Source organism: Ammospiza caudacuta, chromosome 22, assembly GCF_027887145.1.
Source record: "Ammospiza caudacuta isolate bAmmCau1 chromosome 22, bAmmCau1.pri, whole genome shotgun sequence".
NCBI lineage: Eukaryota > Metazoa > Chordata > Aves > Passeriformes > Passerellidae > Ammospiza > Ammospiza caudacuta.
Window position 1 is genome coordinate 9,952,927 of NC_080614.1, and position 22,228 is coordinate 9,975,154.

Consider the following 22,228-nt stretch of genomic DNA (forward strand, 5'->3'; position numbering starts at 1 on the left):
ACCAGCACTGGCCACGCCCCCGGATTAGCCCCGCCCCTCACCCTTTGTGCGGCTCTCGGCAGCGGGGGCGTGGCCTCCGCTCATCGCCCCGCCTCATTCCCCGTTTGGCCCCGCCCTCGCCCGCTGGCCCCGCCCCCGGTGCCGGTGCCGGTGCCGGGCCCGCAGCGGGGCCGGTGCCGCTGGGTTCGGAGCGCTGGGCCCGCGCACGGACACACGGCCACACGGCCACACGTGCGGGGCCGGGCCGGGCCGGGCCGCCGCGGGGTTATTCCGGGTGACGGAGGAAGCCGCAGCCCCGGAGCCGCCGCCGCACCTGCCCGCCCCCGGCCCGCCCCGAATCCCCGGCGCGGGGCCGCTGCGGGTGTAGCGGGACCCGCGGCATCGCCCGGCTCGGGCCGTGGCCGCCCCGGAGCCGTGAGTACCGCCGGGGCACGGCCCTGCCGCCCGCGCCTCCGCTCCTCTTCCTCTCCGGCTGCCTCTTCCTCTCCCTCTTCTTCCTCCTCTCTCTCTCTCTCGCTCTGTCCCTCTTCCCGCAGGGCCCGGCCGCGGGAGGAAAGGGAGCGGAGGGTAACGGGATGGGGGAACACCGGAGGGGTCACCGGGGATGGGGCACACCGGAGGGATAACGGGATGGGGGCACACCGGAGCGGTCCCCGGGGATGATGGGGGACCCCCGGAGGAGCCGCCGCTCCATCACTGCCGGCGCTGCCCCTGCACATCCCTCCCCGCAGAGCGAGTTTGCTTTCGGGGTACCCCGCCGCACCCTCCGAAGGTTTTGGCCCAGCCGCTGTGGTTCCCGAATATCTGCAGGGGTTCGGAGCGGCCGGTGCCCTCCCCAGCCCGTGCGGCCGCTCTCTCTGCATCAACTCAGGCCGGCAGCATCCCTGTGCCCTCCTCCCGTCTGCCCTCTGCCAAGTGCTGCCGGATCCCGTAGGAAATGGGAAAGCCGCAGCCCCGGGGTGTTCCCCTGCCCCGGGGGGCTCGGGGCTGGCAGTGAAGGGCACGGGGAGAGGCGCTTTCCTTCCTGGAAACTTGTGGGACGCAGCTTTTTGGTGGCCTCTGCAGGGGCTGCCGGGGCAGAGGGCTCTCCTTGAGCCTCAGCATCGCTGCTGGAGCTGGGGCTGGAGCTGGTCCTGCAGCTCAGGCCAGGCTGGCAGCTGGGCTGGTTCTGCTGGCTGAGCAAAACCTCCCTCTCCGGGGAGCAGAGCCCTGCACTCGGCAGGGAAGGACAGGGTGGCTGTCCCTGGCTGTCCCTGGCTGTCCCTGCACTGTCCCTGTGCGGTGCCAGCCCGCAGGAGCTGTGGCCTTGCTTTGGTGCCTCTCTGTGCAGCTCTGCTGTCACTTCCTGCTGTCCCACAGCATTGTTCTGGGGGGCTCTGCATTGCTGGACGTGATTCTGGAGTGATTCAGCAACACGTGGATGTTTTTGGGTGCCTTTAGTGTTTAGTGCTGGTTTTGTTACAGGTTTGGTGTTCTGGGGCTCACTGGTGCTGGTTTGTTACAAGTTTGGTGTTTTGGGGCTCACTGGTGCTGGTTTGTTGCAGGTTTGGTGTTCTGGGGTTCACTGGTGCTGGTTTGTTACAGGTCTGGTGTTCTGGGGTTCACTGGTGCTGGTTTGTTACAGGTCTGGTGTTTTGGGGCTCACTGGTGCTGGTTTGTTACAGGTCTGGTGTTTTGGGGCTCACTGGTGCTGGTTTGTTGCAGGTTTGGTGTTCTGGGGCTTACTGGTGCTGGTTTGTTACAGGTTTGGTGTTTTGGGGCTCATTGGTGCTGGTTTGTTACAGGTTTGGTGTTCTGGGGCTCACTGACCCCTCAGGGATGAAAACCTTTTGGTTTTCAAAGCAAGCCCCGTTCCCTCTGCACCCCGAGTTTCTCCCTGGCCCGTGAACATCTGCTGGAAACCCTTTATTCAGCAGAGCAGTGAGTAAGACCCGGGGAGATGTTGGGTGTAGAGATGCGAGTTTCCTTCCTGAGCACTGAGTGATTAATGAATCACAGCAGAGAGCAGCTAATTCAGAGCACACCAGGCGCTGGCAGGCGCACCAGGCACCTGCTCCCTTGGCTGGGGAGCCCAGCACGCACAGGGAGCAGCTCCCGGGCATCTCGGGGGGCTGGGGGGTCCCTGTGCCTGCTGCCAGCCCGGGGCAGCTCCGTGCGGGTGGCACTGGGAGGGCTCTGTTCTGCCAGCACAGACTGTGACCATCTGCCCCGCTCCCTTGTGCCAGCCTGGTGCTGGAGACGGCCTGGAAATCAGAGCAGGCGTCCTCTGAAGGGCTGGGGAGCTGCTGGGGAGCTGCTCTGGGCCCATTCCCTGCTCCATGTCAGGAACAGCCATGTGCAGATCTGCTGGGGAGCTGCTCTGGGCCCATTCTTTGCTGTATTTCATGAACTCCGTGTGCAGATCTGCTGGGGACCTGCTCTGGGCCCATTCTTTGCTGTATTTCATGAACTCCGTGTGCAGATCTGCTGGGGAGCTGCTCTGGGCCCATTCTTTGCTGTATTTCATGAACTCCGTGTGCAGATCTGCTGGGGAGCTGCTCTGGGCCCATTCCCTGCTTCATGTCAGCAGCCCCACTGAAGCCCCAGTGCTGCCTCCTGGGTCTGGGCACAGCCTGGGCTGGGGAGGCCTGAGAGGCTCCATCTGGGCTGCTGTAACCATCCCTGAAGGATGTGGCTCCTCAGGGACAGGAATTTGAGCTCCTCCAGCTGCAGTTCCCGAGGGCTGGGACCTGCTGGCCTTGGCAGGCCCCGTTGTGCCAGTGAGCTCAAGGCCATGGTGTCACATAGCTCTGTGTTTGGGGATGTGGCCTGTGCTGCTGCTGGCCAGGAGATGGGAGGGAATCCTTTTGTTTCCTGCCTTGGAATGGCTTTCCCACTGCTCCACAGAAGCTCAGAGCTGGTTCAGAGCAGGAGGTGCAGAGCTGGGCTGGTCTCTGTTGGCTGGAGGAGGCTTTGGGAACCATCCCTTCCCCTTGGTGTGAGAGGGCAGAGCCAGCAATGCCCACTGGTGACCAGAGCTGTGCCCAGCTCTGCTGCTGGGGACGCTGGGCAGGGGAATCAGGACATGACCCACATTTGCAGCTCCTCTCAGAGCCACAGGGCTCGTCCTGCTCAGCTTTTGGTGTGCTCTGTGCTGGCCTCTGGGAGCTGCAGTCCAACCCAGTGCAGCTGGCACCTGCACCTTCTGGCAGGAATCCATTTCCACTCCTTGTTCCTCCCCAGCCCGGGAGTCCAGCAGTCCCAAACCTCCTCAGTGCTGACCCTCACCACCAATTACTTGAAAATGACCCAAATCTTGGCGCAGATGCCTCGGAACCCCTCAAGCATGGAGCCTTGCTTGGAGCTGCAGGACAAAAGCTGAGTTTGGAGGAGCTGCTGCCTGGGGGAGGTGAGGACAAGGCTGTGGGCACTGAGATGAGGATGGTGAGGATGCTCTTCATCCCCCTGATATGTGGGAATCTCCCAAGGCATTGAGCCTCTTTCTCATGCTCACTTTTTGGGGTGACTGAGAGCAGTTGGAGCTTCCCAGCAAAACTCCCCAGGGAATAGCGAGGAGCCAGGCTGTAATTAGGAGAGTGTGGTGATTACAGGAGGGGCTGGGAGGCCGTGCCCAGGTCAGGGTGCCGAGAGCCCTCCTTGCCTGGAGCCAGCAGTGCCCCTGTGCCTGGAGCTGGCAGCTGAGTGCAGCTTTTCCCTGTCCTCCCCACCCCCTTGCTGAGGCTCCACATCCTCCCTGGCAGCTTGTCACTTCTCTGCAGATGTCTAGACAGGAGGATTCAGTGCGTGTCAGTTATGCCTAATTCATTAAAAAAAAAAAAAATTAAATAAATAAAAAAGCCCCAGCCCTCCTGGGAGCTGGGGATTCTCAGTGCTGCAGAGTCAGCGCTGTCTGTGCTGCCCTGCCCTGCCTTGAGGCAGCACAGCCGTGCCAGGAAGCTGCAGGAGCAGCAGGGGATGCAGGAGAGGGGGTTTGGAGGGGTTTTAGGAGGTTTGGAGGGGGTTTTAGGTGTTTTTAGGGCCGGGCTGTGCTCCTTGTCCCTATTTGGGCTGTGCTGCTCACCCCATTTGTGTGTCCTTGTGTCCCCAGATTCCCTGGCACTGCCAGCTCCCCAGTTCCTGCTCCCTCCCCAGGGCAGGGCTGGTTCCAGGAGGGACAGCTCCCTTGCTGCCACTTCCATCCAAAATCTCAGCCCTGAGCTCTGCACAGGTGCAAAACTCTGCTGTGGGGAGCAATGAGGATCTGCAGCTCAGAGCATCCCCTTGGTGCCAGAGCAGCTCCCTCCCTTGCTGCTTGCCAGCCCTGCCTCTCCCAGGCTCAGCTTTCCAGGCTCAGCTTTCCCAGGCTGAGCTCACAACGAGCTGCTGATGCTGTCAGTGCCTGTGGGAGCTCCCTGGCTGCAGGCTGAGCAAGGCCTGGACCCCAGAGCGTTTCATTTTCTGTGTCAGTGGCACTGGGTGACACATCCTGCTGGGGACAGCTGCCTGGCTTCAGTGCCTGCCTGGCGTCTGGCTCCTGGACAGGCACAGCTGAATGGTTCCCATCCTCTCTGCTGGGCTTGATTGTGGGAAAGGTGGCAGCGCAATTTTGTAAGAAATTTATTTTGTAATAAATCGCAAAATAGAAATTATTTTTATAATTGCAAAATAGAAGTTATTGTTATTTCCCTCTGGAAGAAGGAATAATTTGGGATATCCTAGTTTGAAGGGTAAGGGCAGTGCAGATCTGCTGTGGCTGTGCAGACAGCCCTGGCACTTGATTATTGATGGAAAAATGCTGCTGCACTGTGATCCTCTCAATCCCCAGGGATCCAGGCTTTTGCTCCATCCCAGGTGGGGTTTGGCTGTGCCATTTTGGGGGGTCCAGCCCTGGAGGGGGGCCTGGCCCCACGGTGCCACCTGGCAGAGCTGTTTGTGCTGCTGTGCCCCAGCTGAGTGCCACTGAGGGCACCGAGTGCCACCGAGGGCTTTGTGCCTTCTCCCTTGTGTGGGAGCTGCAGGGCTGGGCACAAACAGCTGCTTTTCCAGCAAGGATGAGGCACAAAGGGATGGGGACACGCACAGGGGATGGGTTGGAGCAGGGGATGGGTTGGGGATGGATTGGAGCAGGGGATGGTTGGAGCAGGGATGGGTTGGAGCAGGGGATGGATTGGAGCAGGGATGGGTTGGAGCAGGGGATGGTTGGAGCAGGGGATGGTTGGAGCAGGGATGGGTTGGAGCAGGGATGGATTGGAGCAGGGGATGGGTTGGGGATGGATTGGAGCAGGGGATGGTTGGAGCAGGGATGGGTTGGAGCAGGGGATGGGTTGGGGATGGTTGGAGCAGGGGATGGTTGGAGCAGGGGATGGTTGGAGCAGGGGATGGTTGGGGATGGATTGGAGCAGGGGATGGGTTGGAGCAGGGGATGGTTGGAGCAGGGGATGGTTGGGGATGGATTGGAGCAGGGGATGGGTTGGAGCAGGGGATGGTTGGAGCAGGGGATGGTTGGAGCAGGGGATGGTTGGGGATGGATTGGAGCAGGGGATGGGTTGGAGCAGGGGATGGTTGGAGCAGGGGATGGGTTGGAGCCTGGCTGTGTGCCAGGCCCGGGGGCATGGGGGCTGTGCCCTGCTCCCTGTCCCCACCACGGCAGCAGCTGCACAGGATGTGGCCCTGCTGCCTCCCAGCCCTGCTCTGTTGCCAGACACAGAATGCCCCTCCAGGCTGCCCACAAAAAGCCATTCTGCAGGCCCTTCCTGGGGAAAGGGCAGCCTCGCAGCCTCTCCCTGGAGGATGCTCTGTTTATTGCTCTGCACACTTCTCTTCGCTCCCAGCAAAATATGGTGTTTTTGTGCGCGGAGAACAGGCCTCCCTTTGGGCAGGGATCATTTGCATTAATTAACAGAGCTGTTATGCACGGCCACGCTCTGGCGCAGAGGAGCCAAACAAACGCCTCCTTTTCTTGTTTTTTTGGGGTTTTTTGTGTGCCACAGCCTCAGAGTTATTCCAGGGGAGGCAGCACATCCGTCCCAGCCCGTGGGGACACGTGCAGTGCTGCTGCTGCCCACAGGATGGGTTTGTGCTGCCTCCCCCCCGTGCAGCCCTGACACTGCTGCTCTGTCCCTGTGGTGTTAGTGACACCCCACAGAGCCTCATTTCCTGCAAATGGGGTTTTACCAGGGAAAAAAGGGGTGTTTGGTGCTGCCAGTGAGGTGGCACAGGGCACAGGGAGCAGTCTCAGGATCTCTAGCTGCTCACAGTGACCCCAGAAATGTTAAAAGTCTCTTTTCCAACCCTGAGTGCTTGAAGAATGAGTTGGAGCTCTTCAGTTCTCGGTCTCAAGGTTGTTTATTGTTTCTTATCTATAAAAGATTCTTTCTCCTGCCCTGCCAAGGTCTGTCTGGCAGGACAGTTCCAGGCACTCTCCCTGCCCCCGGGTGGTGTTATGTCTTTATACTAAAAACTACATGTACAATGTTTACAATTCCTTCTCAATACATATCACCTATGTTGGACAGTGAGTTTCTACTCTAAACCAATCCAAAAGTGCCAACATCACCCAGAAGATGGAGGCCAAGAAGAAGAAGGAGAAAGGCTGGACACACCCGGTTCCCTCCATCTTGCCCCCCTGAACCCCCATTCTAAAAACCCCAAAATCTGCTTTTTCACCCCGTGATAACTTCACTATTATTCTACTTAAACTGTTGTGGCTTGCTGATCTTCATCTAAGGTTGGTAAATTTTTTCATGGGTCATAATCAAGCCCACAAATGTTTTGGGCTCTGTGCCTGCCCCCCTGGAGTTTAACCCTGCCCCTCTGGAGCCCAGGCAGGGATGTAAATAACAAAAACCCTATTTTCTGTGGGCACCTCAGCCAGCAGATGGCAATTAGGAGATGGGGTGTCCCAGGGATGCTGCAGCTTCCCAAAATGGGATGCTGGGGGACAGGACCACAATCCTGGGCTCTTCCCTGGTGCCCAGGGCATGGTGCCACCCTGCTGTTCCTCTGGAGAGCACCAGCAGACCCTGCCTGTGCCAGGGGCAGCAGGGACCTCGTGGCACCTCTGCCAGCAGCAAAGGGCACTGCAGGCTTCTCTCCCCGCGCAGGAAATAAAAGAAGTTTATTCATCTTTCCATCCTCCCCCGGCCTCCGTACGTGCTACAACTGCTCCATAGAAAGGCAGGGCGGGCTGCAGCCGAGGCTGAGCGGGCCCACGGTGCCGCTTTGCTATTTTGGGCTGGCAGGGTGAGGATGCTGGAGGTGTGCAGGAGCGGGGGCCGAGGGGATCCTCTCTCTACAACTGCTCCATAGAAAGGCAGGGCGGGCTGCAGCCGAGGCTGAGCAGGCCCACGATGCCGTTTTGCTATTTTAAAAAGGCAGGGCGGGCTACAGCCGAGGCTGAGCAGGCCAACGGTGCCGCTTTGCTATTTTATAAAGGCAGGGCGGGCTGCAGCCGAGGCGGAGCAGGCCCACGGTGCCGCTTTGCTATTTTAAAAAGGCAGGGCGGGCTGCAGCCGAGGCGGAGCAGGCCCACGGTGCCGCTTTGCTATTTTGGGCTGGCAGGGTGAGGATGCTGGAGGTGTGCAGGAGCGGGGGCCGAGGGGATCCTCTCGCCGCAGGGACGCGGGGGCAGCCGGCAGCCTCGGGACGGGTTCAAGCTGCTTGTGCTGCCTCCCCCTCCTTCCTCCTGCTGCTCAGTCATCCCCGCTCGCCCCCCCAGCGCCGGCACAAAGGCCTTGTGCATGCAGACAGCAGCAGGGGGAGGAAATCTCTGCGTGAATAAATGTTCCTTGAGCAGGCAGGGTTTGTTTTCCTAGAAGCACTGAATGGTTCGGGTTGGAAGGGAGTGTGAAAAATCATCTGGTTCCATAGGCAGGGATGGCTTTCACTATCCCAGGGGGCTCTGAGCTCCATCCAGCCACAGCTTCTCTGGGAAATCCATTCAGGGCCTCCCCACCCTCACAGGGGAGAATTCCTTCCCCATATTGAGCCTGAATTTCCCTTCTTTGTTTGAAGCAGATGACATTTCCCTGTCAGGGCCTGGTCAGAGCTGTCAGGGTCGCTGTCAGCACAGGGTGCTTGAGCTGTGGTGGCTCCCACAGGGATCACCCAGGGCTAAAGCCTGCATTGAAGCCTTAAGTCTGAGCTTTCATATTTTCCACATTTTGTGCTGCATTGGTTTGTAACTGAGCTTCATATGAAGTGTCAGCAGTTCTCCTCACAGCTCAGGCACACAGAACAATCCTTTTCCAGCCCCAGAACCAAGCTGCAGCTCCAGGCCCAAAAAGTGCCAACAGCAGGGAATTGAGGAGAGCAAACTGGGAGGGTGGCACTGCAGAACATGGAGCTGGGATTGGACAATGAACCCCAATATGGACATGGACCAAAGCTTATAAAAGTCTGAAAACTCGTGACTCACTGTCCATCTTGGGTCCACCTTAGGTTCATCTTGGGTCCATCTTGGGTCCATTTTATGTCCGTCTTGGGTCCACTTTGGATCTGTCTTGGATCCACCTTGTGTCCATCTTGGGTCCACTTTGGATCCACCTTGGGTCCACCTTGTGCCCACCTTGGTTCCATTTTGGGTCCACCCTGGCTGTGGCTCTTTCCCTGCCCAAGGTGCCTCCTTTGAAGCCCATTTACCAAATCCCCCCAGTTTCCCCTGTACCCCCGTGCGCCCTGCAGCCCCCTCCCGCCGTTAACCCTTTGTTTGCCCCTTTGGCAGAGGCGGCGGGAGGGCGCTGCCCCCGCCGGTGCCCGCCGCAGCCATGGAGGGGGCAGTGCAGCTGCTGAACCGCGACGGGCACAGCATCTCCCACAACTCCAAACGCCACTACCACGACGCCTTCGTGTGCATGAACCGCATGCGGCAGCGGGGGCTGCTCTGCGACATCGTCCTGCACGTGGCCACCAAGGAGATCAAGGCCCACAAGGTGGTGCTGGCGTCGTGCAGCCCCTACTTCCACGCCATGTTCACAAGCAAGTAGAGTCCTCTCTTCCCCAGGGACAGGCTGGCAGCTCTCCCCTCTCCAAATCCCCTCTCTGCTCAAATCCCCTCCCTGTTCTCACTGCCCTGCCCTTTCATGTGTCATTTCTGTCAGCAAGAGCAGGAATATTCCTCATTTCACTGCTTTCCCTGAGTCCCTTTGCCCATGTGCAGGATCCTGGTGTCCCCCTCCTGCACAGGATCCTGTCCCCCGTCCTGCAGACCTGCCCCCCAATCCCTAGAGCTGGGCAGGAAACCTTCCAGAAACAAACCACTTGTTCCATGCATGGTTTAATCCTCCAGTTCCCTCCCTTCCCTGATTCCCTTTGCCCACAGCTCCATGCCCAGGATCCTGGTGTCCCTCCCTGCCCAGGATTCCTGCTCAGGATCCTGATGTCCCTCTCAACAGGATCCTGGTGTCCCTCCCTGCCCAGGATCCTGGTGTCCCTCCTGCAGTCCTGGTCCCCATTCCCCAGAGCTGGACAGAAACCCTCCCTGGGCTGGGATGCAGAGGTGGATGCAGCTGGTGCCACGCATCCTCCTGTGGGGGAGCAGCCCTGCTGGGGGGTTTTTGCTCATTTTGGGTGTCCTTTGGCCCAGATGAGATGAGTGAGAGCCGCCAGACCCATGTGACACTGCACGACATCGACCCGCAGGCGCTGGAGCAGCTGGTGCAGTACGCCTACACGGCTGAGATCGTGGTGGGAGAGGGCAATGTGCAGGTAGGAGCTGTTCCCCTTGCTCCACGAAGCTGTTCTGTTCCACATTTTCCTCTTTGGGACTCCCCTCTCCTGCTCAGCTCTGCCAGCTGTGCCTGTGGTGGCAGCTGGGGCTGGCAGTGCTCAGGGAGCTGAGCTGCTGCCCTTCCCTTCCCAGAGGTGATTTCTCAAAGCTCTGTGCAGTTCCCAGCTCTGTTCCTGAGCACTTGGCCCTGGGGGGAGTTACAGGTGTCCTCCCCAGCTGTTCTCCACCTTGGAAACCAGGAGTGCTCTGTCCTTTCTGTCCTTTCTGGGGCTGGCAGTGCTCAGGGAGCTGATTCCCTTCCCAGAGGTGGCTCCTCAAAGCTCTGTGCAGTTTCCAGCCCTGCTCCTGAGCACCCGCCCTTCACCTGGCCCTGGGGGGAGTTACAGGTGTCCTCCCCAGCTGTTCTCTACCTTGGAAACCAGGAGTGCTCTGTCCTTTCTGTGCCTGGAGGTGCTCACTCACTAAACCCGCTCTGCTCGTGCCTCGCAGTGGGACGAGGGTGAAAATCGTTCCTTTGCCCTGGGAACTCCCTTTTGCCCCGTTCTTTTCCACCCTGCCAGACCCTTCTCCCTGCTGCCAGCCTGCTTCAGCTCAATGGTGTGAGGGATGCTTGCTGCAAGTTCCTGCTCAGCCAGCTGGACCCCTCCAACTGCCTGGGCATCCGGGGCTTTGCTGACACCCACTCCTGCAGCGACCTGCTCAAGTCTGCCCACAAGTACGTGCTGCAGCACTTCGTGGAGGTGTCCAAGACTGAGGAGTTCATGCTGCTGCCCCTCAAACAGGTGAGGCCTGTGGCAGTGGTGTTCACAGGGTCCCAGGATGAGGGAACAGACGAGAGTGTTGACTCCATGCAAAGACGCCATTGGCGCGATAGAGACTGCGTACCTCTTTCAGAAGGCTTTATTTATTATTTTATGATAGATATTATATTAAAAATATACTAAAAGAATAGAATAAAGGATTCCATCAGAAGGCTAGCTAAGAATAGAATAAGAAATTATAAGAAATGATAAATCACTGACCGAGACAGTCCGAGCTAGCTGATTGGCCATTAATTAGAAACAACCACATGAGACCAATCACAGATCCACCTGTTGCATTCCACAGCAGCAGATAATTTTATTCCTGAGGCCTCTCAGCTTCTCAGGAGAAAAAATCCTAAGGAAAGGATTTTTCATAAAGCATGTCTGTGACAGAGGCCCTGCTGGCAGTGTGCAGGTCAGGGTGCAGCACAGCTTGTCCTGCTCCATGTGTGAGGATAAAGCCTGAGGGATGTGCACTGAGGGGATGGGGTTTCTGTCACCCATCCCCGGGGCAGGGGGAGGTGACAATGAGGGGAGGGTCCCATCTGCCCCTGCTGCACCTCTGCAGCCCTTGGCAGGTGAAGGGACAGTGCTGGGAGCAGCCAGGGCTGCTGGGTCTGTCCCAGGAAATACAGAAGGGACAAATGCCAGTAGAGTCATCTCCCTGCTGCCGCTGCCAGCGACAATTGTCAGGCATTGCAGCAGCCTCCGCCACAGTGGGGGAAAAGAACCAGGGAGGATGGTCAGAGATGTCCCCACAGAGCTGCACCTGCTGCCTTTGGGGCACCAGTCGCTGTTTGGAGCCCCCAGCACGTCCAGGAGGCAGAGCTGTGCCCCTGGCACTGCTGCTCACTGTGCTGGGAGCTGGGAGTGCCTCCACACCGAGCAGCTCTGCCCTCCCCAGGTGCTGGACCTCATCTCCAGCGACAGCCTCAATGTGCCCTCGGAGGAGGAGGTGTACAGGGCTGTGCTCAGCTGGGTCAAACACGACGTGGACAGCAGGAGACAGCACGTGCCCAGGGTGAGGTGCTGGGAATGGGCTGAGGGTGGGTTGGGAAGGGCTCAGAGTGGACTGGGAAAAGGGGAGAGTGGGTTGGGAAAAGATGAGAGTGCTGGAAGGGGGCTGCTTGTGCCCACCATCTCCGAGTGCCTGGCCTGGAGGAAGCTGCAGGACAGGGCAGGAGCAGCAGGTCCCTGTCCTACCACTTCCAGTCCAGGTGGGAAGGGACCTGAAATCCCATCTCATTCCACCCCCTGCCATGGACAGGGACACCTTTGGCTATCCCAGGCTGCTCCAAGCCGTCCCTGAGCACTCCCAGGGATGGGGCAGCCCCAGGAGTTTCTCCCTGATCCCAGCTGTCCCCTTCCAGTCCCCGTGTCCCACTGCCTGCTCTGCTGTCCCCCCAGCTGATGAAGTGCGTGCGGCTGCCGCTGCTGAGCCGGGATTTCCTGATGAGCCACGTGGACACGGAGCTGCTGGTGCGGCACCACTCGGAGTGCAAGGACCTGCTGATCGAGGCGCTCAAGTACCACCTGATGCCCGAGCAGAGAGGGGTGCTGGGCAACAGCCGCACGCGGCCGCGCCGCTGCGAGGGCGCCAGCACCGTGCTCTTCGCTGTGGGTGAGGGCCTGCTGCTGCCCCAATCCCTGCCACCCCAAATCCCTGCCCAAATCCCTGCCCAAAATCCCTGCCCCATCCCAGGGGTTTGGGCTGTGTTTGCTCCCCTCAGCTCTCAGGATTTCTAGCTGCTCACAGTGACCCCCAGATGTGTTAGAAAGTCTCTTTTCGCAGCCCAGCGGTCGAAGGAGTCAGAGCTCTTCTATTCTAATTCTCAAGTTTATTATTATTTCTTATCTTTAAAATTCTTTCTCCTGCCCTGCCAAGGTCCACTCAGCAGGACATACAGAGGCACTCTGCCTGCCCCCGGGGCGGTGTTATCTTTTTATACTAAAAACTACATGTACAATATTTACAATTACTTTCCAATACCTATCACCTATGTTAGATAACACCGCCCCGGGGGCAGGCACAGTGCCTCTGACTGTCCTGCTGAGTGGACCTTGGCAGAGCAGGAGAAAGAATTTTATAGATCAGGTACAATAAACAACCTTGAGACTGAGAAATGAAGAGCTCTGACTCCTCCTTTGACCGCCAGGCTGCGAAGAGCCTTTCCAGCTTTTCTTGGGGTCACTCTGAGCAGCCAGAGACCCCGACAGGAGGGATGCCCTGAATTCCAACACTGGCCCTCCCCGAGCAGGTGGAGGGAGCCTGTTTGCCATCCACGGGGACTGCGAGGCCTACGACACACGCACGGACCGCTGGCACATGGTGGCCTCCATGTCCACGCGCCGCGCCCGCGTCGGCGTCGCCGCCATCGGGAACAAGCTCTACGCCGTGGGAGGGTAAGGGGGCATGGGGAGGGGGGGCATGGATGGGCAGCATGATCCTGGATGTCTGGGGTGGCCGTGGAACAGCTCCTTTTCTGTGCACGGGGATCTCTGTGTCCCTGGGATGGCTCCTGCCAGCTGCTGCTGGCCTCTCTGAGGCAGGAAGCTGAGATTCCTCCCGGGAACTGTGGGAGAGAGGGGAGGACAGAAAGGAGGACCCCCCCAAAAGGGTTTTCATGGCAGGAGCAGGACTGACCCCACAGGAGTGACCTGCCCCATGGGCATTCCTCATGGGCAGTGCCCCCTCCTGAACTGCCCGTTTCCCTCAGAGTGCCAGACTGGTTTGGGTTGGAATTTAAATCCCATCTCATCCCACCCATCACGGCTTCCACCATCCCACTTTGCTCCAAACCCCGTCCAGCTTGGACGCTTGCAGGGATCCAGGGGCAGGCACAGCTTCTCTGAGCAGCCTCTTCTGCCCCTCTGCAGCTACGACGGCACCTCTGACCTGGCCACCGTGGAGTCCTACGACCCTGTCACCAACTGCTGGCAGCCCGAGGTGTCCATGGGCACCCGGAGGAGCTGCCTGGGGGTGGCAGCCCTGCACGGGCTCCTCTACGCTGCCGGGGGGTACGATGGGGCCTCGTGCCTCAACAGGTAGGGGTTGCCTGGCTGCAGCCTCCCTGCTCCTGCACGCACTGTCCTGGAGCTGGGAGCCCTGCTCCTGAGCCTGGAGCAGATGTTTGACAGCTCGCCTCTGTGACGGTGCTCACAGGGGCCTCAGGATGAGGGAAGGGACGAGGATCTGACTCCAGGTTTCAGAAGGATTGATTTGTTGTTTTATGATATATATTACATTAAAACTATACTCAAGAATAGAAAGAAAAGTTTCATCTCAGAAGGCGGGCTAAGAATAGAATAGAAAACAATGATAACAAAGGTTTGTGGCTTGGCTCTCTGTGAGCCAGCTCTGCTGTGATTGGCCATTAATTAGAAACAACCACATGAGACCAATCACAGATGCACCTGTTACATCCCACAGCAGCAGATAACCATTGTTTACATTTTGTTCCTTAGGCCTCCCAGCTTCTCAGGAGGAAAAATCCTAAGGAAAGGATTTTTAATGAAAAGATGTCTGCGACACACCTCCTTCTCCCCACTTTGTATCCCTCGGCCCCAACAGAACCCAGCCTGTGGCAGCTCCCCGTGCATTTCCCCTGTCTGTCCCCAATCTGTGAGAGCTCCCCATGTCCAGGAGCTTTGCCCTGGGCTTTCCCAGTGTCCCACCTTTGTCCCTGTGTCCCTGCAGTGCAGAGAGGTACGACCCGCTGACGGGCACCTGGACGTCCATCGCTGCCATGAGCACCCGCAGGCGCTACGTGCGCGTGGCCACGCTGGGTGGGTGCTGCCAGGGGTTTGGGGGTCCTGGGCATGCCAGCTGGGTGCTGCCAGGGGGTCCTGGGCACGCTGGGTGGGTGCTGCCAGGGGTTTGGGGGTCCTGGGCACGCCGGGTGGGTGCTGCCAGGGATTTGGGGGTCCTGGCCATGCCAGGTGGGTGCTGCCAGGGGTTTGGGGGTCCTGGCCATGCCGGGTGGGTGCTGCCAGGGGTTTGGGGGTCCTGGCCATGCCAGCTGGGTGCTGCCAGGGGTTTGGGGGTCCTGGCCATGCCAGCTGGGTGCTGCCAGGGGGTCCTGGGCACGCGGGTGGGTGCTGCCAGGGGGCTGGGGGTCCTGGCCACGCTGGGTGGGTGCTGCCAGGGGGTCCTGGGCACGCTGGGTGAGTGCTGCCAGGGGGCTGGGGGGTCCTGGGCAGGCTCCTGAGGGTTCCTTGTGCTGCTCTGCCCCGGTTCCTGTCCCCTCTGCAACACCTCTGCCAAGAACTCCCGAAACAGCTAATAGTAATACTACCTGCTCCTCCAATTCAGACACAATAGTACTGAGAAAAAAAAAACCTAAAAAACAATCTAAATTAGAAGTTGACCCTCCGTTACGATTACCTAATTAGTCTAATATTAATCAAAATTAGATTTAAATATTTAATTTTAAAAATTAAAAATTAAAAATTTTAAAAATTAAAAAATATTTAAATTCAAAGAAACTACTCTTTGCATTACCTTTAAGGTATAATCGTGATGATGTAAATCCACGATTTGAAAGTCTTTCTCACCGTGATGTAAAAGAACTGCGTCAAGCTCTAAAAGAAAGTAAATTCTCTTCTCCTTATTTTAATAATGTATTAAAAAGTATTTTTAATTCTTATAACTCAGTCCGTGCTAATTATCGAAATGTAACTTCCCTAATTTTAACCAGAGTGGCACCTGTGCTGGGGCTCAGCCTGGACCTGTGTGGGCACCCCCAGAGTGGCACCTGTGACGTTGTGAGTGGGACAGGGAGGTGTTTTCAGCTCATGCCTGTGCTCTGTCTTTGCAGAAGGCAACCTCTATGCAGTGGGGGGCTACGACAGCTCGTCACACCTGGCCACGGTGGAGAAGTACGAGCCCCAGGTAAGTGTGGGAGGGAGGTTTGGGTGACTCCTGTGCTCCTCCCCTCTTCAGGAAGGCCTCAAGCCACCGTGCATGGCTGGGGGATGGAGGGGGATCAGCAGGGACGCAGCAGCCAGGGTGCAATCCTGAGCACAGTGACCCAAAGCTGCTCTGGGAGAGCTCCCAGTGAGCTTTGGGCACCAGAACAGCCCCTGGCCCCACTGCCCGTGGTTCTGGGGGCAGCAGGGTCCTGTCCATGCCCTGAGCTGTTCCCAGCTGGGCTGGGAGTGTGGCAGGCTGGGGACACAGCTCTGCCCACCAGGGTCGGTCACTGCAGAGAGATCAAAGGGAAGGTCCTGGAGGCTTTTCCTGAGCTGCAAAGCCACAGCTGCACTCGCTCAGATTGGAAATAGATACAGCTCAGTCCCTGAGGCTGGGCTGGCATTCAGCTGGGGCACAACTGGTGGCCTGGCACGGGCATCTCTGTGCCCCTGGGATGGCTCCTGCCAGCTGCTGCTGTGCTCTCTGAGCCAGGCAGTGAGATTGCTCCTGCCAACTGCGGGACAGCGGGGAGGAACAAAGTGATGCCCCCAAAAGGGTTTTCATTCCAGGAGCTGGGCAGCCAGAGCAGGACTGACCTGGCAGGGGTGTGTGGGGTGGCAATGATGGGCTCCCTGTCCCCAGATGAACACCTGGAGCCCCCTTGCTGACCTGGCAGGGGTGTGTGGGGTGGCAATGATGGGCTCCCTGTCCCAGATGAACACCTGGAGCCCCCTTGCTGACCTGGCAGGGGTGTGTGGGGTGGCAATGATGGGCTCCCTGTCCCCAGATGAACACCTGGAGCCCCCTTGCTGACCTGGCAGGGGTGTGTGGGGTGGCAATGATGGGCTCCCTGTCCCCAGATGAACACCTGGAGCCCCATTGCTGACCTGGCAGGGGTGTGTGGGGTGGCAATGATGGGCTCCCTGTCCCCAGATGAACACCTGGAGCCCCCTTGCTGACCTGGCAGGGGTGTGTGGGGTGGCAATGATGGGCTCCCTGTCCCCAGATGAACACCTGGAGCCCCCTTGCTGACCTGGCAGGGGTGTGTGGGGTGGCAATGATGGGCTCCCTGTCCCCAGATGAACACCTGGAGCCCCATTGCCAACATGCTGAGCCGCAGGAGCAGTGCAGGCGTGGCCGTGCTCGAGGGGATGCTCTACGTGGCCGGGGGCAATGATGGCACCAGCTGCCTTAACTCCGTGGAGCGCTACAACCCCAAATCCAACACCTGGGAGAGCGTGGCCCCCATGAACATCCGCAGGTGAGGAAGGGGCTGAGCCCTCTGGAGCCTCAGGAGCGGGGATCTCACCTTGCTGTGCCACAAAACACAGGCACGTTGGGGTGTCAGGGTTTGTGGCTGGCTCAGCACGCTCCTGCCGTGCTCAGAGGGGTTGCAGGGACAGCCAGGAGGGCACAGCAGGGATGTTCTGCACAGGGATTTATCCTCTGCCCTTTGTGTGGCCATAAAGAGCCAGGGCTTGAGCTGGCTGAGCCCACTGAGATGCTGCTGCTGGGCTGTGGGAGGAATTAAGTCTTGCAATGTTGATGATTTTGGGCTCGGAGGGTTTGATATTTGATTAGGTTTGGTATTTGGTGAAGTTTGGTATTTGATGGAGTTTGGTATTTGGTGAGGTTTGGTACTTGATTGGGTTTGGTATTTGATGGGGTTTGGTATTTGATGGGATTTTGTATTCAATGAGGTTTGGGTGACGGTGTCAGAATGAAGGGGGAGCTCAGAGGGTTTGGTATTTGATGGTGTTTGGTATTTAATGAGGTTTGTTATTTGATGGTGTTTGGTATTTGATGGGGTTTGGTATTTGATGGAGTTTGGTATTTGATGGAGTTTGGTATTTGATGGGGTTTGGTATTTGATGGGATTTGGTATTTGATGGGGTTTGGTATTTGACGAAGTTGGGGTGAGAGGGTCAGACTGAAGGGGTACATCAGTGGCTCTGTGCTGTGCTCTGCCTGTTGGTGCCCCAACAGTTCGTTTCTCCACGGGCTGTTTGTGGGGTGCCTGCCATGCTGAGCGCCCCAGCACGCCCAGCCTGTCCCCGTGCTGTCCTCGCAGGAGCACCCACGACCTGGTGGCCATGGACGGCTGGCTCTACGCCGTGGGCGGCAACGACGGCAGCTCCAGCCTCAACTCCATCGAGAAGTACAACCCGCGCACCAACAAGTGGGTGGCGGCCTCGTGCATGTTCACCCGCCGCAGCAGCGTGGGGGTGGCCGTGCTGGAGCTGCTCAACTTCCCCCCGCCCTCCTCGCCCACGCTCTCCGTGTCCTCCACGAGCCTTTGACAGCGAGCCCGGCCGTGCCCCAGGGCCTGGGGACAGCGCCTGAGCCAACCCGGCCCTGTGGGGGCCCTGGGGACACCCATGGGGCCACCGGGGCCTCCAGCTGTGCTTCCAGGAGGGCACAGGGGGCTCTGGGGACACCCACGGGGCCACCGGGGCCACCAGCTGTGCTTCCAGGAGGGCACAGGGCACAGGGTGCTCTGGGGACACCCACCAGGGCCACCAGGTGTGCTTCCAGGAGGGCACAGGGGGCCCTGGAGACACCCACGGGGCCACCAGCTGTGCTTCCAGGAGGGCACAGGGCACAGGGGGCTCTGGGGACACCCATGGGGCCACCAGGGTCACCAGCTGTGCTTCCAGGAGGGCACAGGGGGCTCTGCCTGCAGCCAGACTCATCCAGCACCCCCAAAAGCTCCTCTGGGCAAGGGGACCCCAAACCATTGCTGCTTCTGGGGTTGCCGTGCTCCAGCCGTGCCGCCGGGCACTGCCAGCCCCGTGGGGCCCTGTGGTGGCACTGCCTGCCCTGTGGTGGCCCCGGGGCACAATGTGTGGCCCTCACTCTGAATGTCACTGTAGCCAGCTCAGCCCGAGGCGTGTGCCCCGCTCCGGACGCTGCCCCGCTCCGAGGGCGTCTCTTTGATGCCTTAACCACAGCAAGAGAAGAAGCCCAGCCCAGGCACAGCCCTGCAGGGTGGGGAGGCCCCTGAGCCCCCCAGGGCGCCCATGGGGGCCCAGCTGAGCGTGGTCTGGCCGGGCAGGTGGTGCAGGGACCTTGGTGGCACCGCTGCCGTCGCTGCTGGCCCAGGCTCTGGACTGGGACTCCCTGGGTTTGCTGTTCCCCTCTCTGCAAAGCAGACTCTGGGTTTGTGGAAAGGAATCAGTTCTTGGAGGAAGAACAGTCCAGCCTTCCGAAGGAGGAGGATTGCCTGGCATTACTTTTTTGGGTATTAATTTTTTTATTTGCCTTTTTTATTTGAACGCTAATATGACTCCATATCCCTTTGTTTTTTACTCTGCCCTGGTACTCCCCATCCCTCTGCTCTCCAGGCAGCAGGAGGAGTGCAGTTCCTTCTCTCATCTGTGGAGATGATTCCTGTGCCCTGGAGGTTCTCTCTGGATGGGTGGGGTGTGTGCGTGTGTGAGATGCCAAAAGCAGCACGGGAGGGACCCTTTCCAATCAGCGACTCCCTGGCAATTAAACAACCCCTCTAATGAGCTAAAGCTTGGCTAAATTAGCACTGTGAGGCCTGTCCTGGAGCCAGGGCCCCGTGCTGTGGTGTTTCAGGGTGTGCTGTGTGTGTGAGCCGTGAGCTGAGGCACAGCTCAGGTGCTCTGCACACCGCAGAGGAACGACTCAACCACTGGTACCTCAATGTGCCCGGATGTTCAAATGTAGCATTGGAAATATGGTCCAACTCTTTGGAACTCGTTCCTTCCTCCTTTTTCCTCCCCTGCTCCCCAGTTCTCACTCACAGAGCTCAGATTTCACTCCTGTGGTTCCTGTGGGCCTGAGTTCTCGAGCAGCAGGAGATCCTGCTTCCTGAGGAGCAGGGACAGGGCAGAGTGACTCCTGTGTCCCCCGGCTGGCTCCTGAGCAATATCCCACTGAGCCTGACCCATGGGAACCCAGCAGAGAGGGAACCTCCTGTCTGTGCTGCCCAAACTATGCAGGAAAGGGCAAAAACAACCCCCCAGCACCTTCTGGGGGACCCCAGCCCCCCGACCCACACTGTGTGGACACGAGGTGTCAGCGCCCGCCCTGGCGTGTGCCGGGGTGGGATCGCTCCTGGTGCTGCCCGTCCCCTGCCGAGGAGGAGGAGGAGGAGGAGGGGACGCCTGTCTGTGTCTGTCTGTCCGTCTGTGCTGTCTGAGGGGAGGAGAACAACTTTGTGTGGCTTCCCTGCTAGTTTCCGTCCGTGCTGTCTCGCCCAAGATGTTCCTCGTTGAACTCCCAGCAGAGGAGCATCCCCAAACCGGGGGGCTCCGGGCTCTGGGGTCGTTCCCAGCAGGGCCAGCCTGGAGCCCCTGCCCTGGTTTGGGGCTCCCTGCGCCTCCCTGCTGGGCACACCTGGTCCAGATCCATGTCCGAGCGTCGTCACTTTGATTTCTCTGTAACTTTATCCGACTTTATTTATGTGGAACTCTGTTTTCTCTGAATTTTTTGCACTACGTGGGGCTGGGGAGGGGATACAAGCAATAGAAGCCAACGTGTACAATAAAGACATTTTCTTGGATATTGGATCCTGCCTGGTGCATCCTTCACTGTCCCTTCCCTGGCTCCTGGGGCTGCTCCTGAGCATGCAGGGGAGGTTCAGGCTGTGTCGGGAGGGTTTGGGATGGACATCAGGGAAAGGCTCTTCCCCAGAGGATGCTGGGCAACCCTGAACTCCATATAAAGTGTTAGCGAGTTCTCCTCACAGCTCAGGCACACAGAACAATCGTTTTCCAGCCCCAGAACCAAGGGTGCTGCTGCAGCTTCAGGCTCAAAAAGTGTAAACAACAAAAAGGCCTAAAAGGCTCAAAAAGTGCAAACAGCAGAGAATGAAGGAGAGCAAACTGGCAGAGTGGGACTGCATAGCCTGGAGCTGGGATTGGACAGTGAACCCCAATATAGACATGGACCAAAACTTATAAAAGGGTGAAAACTCGTGACTCAGAGTCCGTTTTGGGTGTAGCCCCAGCCAGGTTCTTGTTCTGCCCAAGGTGTATCCTTTTAAGGCCTTTTAATAAATCCCCGCTTTATTCCTTTAACTCTGCCTAGCCTTTAACTTCCCTTATTTACTTTAAACTCCACTTTTTTCCTTTAACTCTGCCTAGCCTTTAACTTCCCTTATTTACTTTAAACCCCACTTTATCCCCCGAACTGTGCCCAGCCCCTGTTCCAGGTCAGCCCCTCGTGGCTCCAGTGCCCCCCGTCCCTGCCAGCCCTGCTGGTGTCACTGCTGTCCCCGCGGCCGGGCAGGGCCTGTGACAGCAGCAGGAGCTGCACTTTGTGCCCCTGCTCTGAGCTGGGAGGTTTGATTTGGATCCAGCTGCAGGAGCAGCACGTCGCGGTCACGGCCTGACCGTGTTAGCCACGGATCCAAGAGGAGTCACATTTTCTGCACAGAGCACAGCTGGGGCTGTTTGCTGACCGTGGGCAGGAGGTGCTGGGCTGCTGCTGGGCTGTGTCCCAGCTGTGCACTGAGCACAGAGCAGCCCCTGTGTGAAAATCAGGGAATCTGTGGTGGGGGCCCTCCCGAGGGGGGTCCTGCTGCTGCGCCGGGCCAGGAAGGGTTAATGGGTTCTGGGCACAAAGGAGCTGCTTTAAAGGTCAAAAATGGGGAGAAATGTTGTGGCACATCCGTTCTCAGCTGCTCTCTCCTGGTGAGTGTGGCCTGACCGTGCAATCCCTTTTGGGGAATATTTTGATGGAGTAAAACACAAATGGGAGGGTGTCTGCCAACCCCAGCTTGATCCCAACAGATTCCCCAGGAAAACCTCCTAAAGTAACCTGTGGATTTGTCACACCACATCTTCTATGGTGTTTCTTACATCACTGTTATTTGTACTCACTAAATCTGATTTTTTTTTTCAAACATGCCATCAGTTCAATTTGTTTTGACAAGATGTGATTTCCACAGCCCCGTGTTGATTTGTATTAATTATATTCTCCTCCTGTAATTCTCAAAGTTAATCCAACTCCCTCACAGCTGTTACATCATTTTCCCAGGAATTACTGTCAACTGGCAACCCCATAATTACCGGGGTGGGTTTTTACCCAAGGAAACACTGATATCCCTGCTAAATTATGCAATTTCTTTGCAAATTCCATGGTCCTGCAAGACTGAATTGCAACAGTGACTCAAGCCCTTTGTGTTCAGATCTTTCAAACTTTCTAATGTGAATTCTCTCTCTATTTTGATCCAGAGCATTCATTTTGTGTTCACTTCTCAGCAGCCACCTGAAAATAAAAAGGGTTTCTCATTTCTTATCGCTGTAACTCCTGGGGGGTTTTTCCAGCACAGAAATATTGAGTCTGCATTTACCTTTTGTCATTAACTTCTTGGTTTTATTGTTTATATTTCCATGCAGTGAGGCACTCACAGCACAGTCAGAAACCTTCAGTTTGCTTCCTTTTAAAGCATTTATTCTTTTTTTTTCTGCTCATGCACATCTCCTTTTGCTCTTTGCTCCCTTGATCCATTTCACACCACTCCTAGATTTTGGTTCATGTCCCGTTTGATATTTTTCCTCGTTTATTTTTATATCTTTAACCCAGCTGGGAAGGGGGAACCCTTCGGAACCCTTCAACCCCGGGGATTTTTGTTAATGCTTAAACAGCAACGACCAACTTTATCTCCCTGCATCCTTATCTCCGCCGGTGCGGCGGCCAAATTCCATTTGGGAAAACTTGGGAAAACGCTCTGGGATGGGATTGTCGGCCGGACTCCTTGGGGGAAAAAGCTCTAGGATGGGGTTTCTGGGCCGAGCTCCATTTGGGACAATGCTCCGGGATGGGTTTCTGGGC

General features: G+C 57.7%; 1 protein-coding gene across 1 annotated transcript; it reads left to right on the forward strand.

The window, feature by feature from the left end:
* Positions 1-296: 296 nt before the first annotated feature.
* KLHL17 (kelch like family member 17) lies at positions 297-17,721 on the forward strand. The gene is made up of 12 exons (XM_058818721.1): positions 297-414; positions 8,702-8,955; positions 9,563-9,684; positions 10,267-10,488; positions 11,414-11,530; positions 11,917-12,130; positions 12,768-12,912; positions 13,387-13,554; positions 14,207-14,295; positions 15,327-15,400; positions 16,501-16,682; positions 17,493-17,721. The coding sequence occupies exons 2-12, from the start codon at positions 8,745-8,747 to the stop codon at positions 17,719-17,721; spliced, it is 1,773 nt and encodes a 590-aa protein (XP_058674704.1). The 5' UTR covers positions 297-414; positions 8,702-8,744.
* The last annotated feature ends 4,507 nt before the right edge of the window (positions 17,722-22,228 follow it).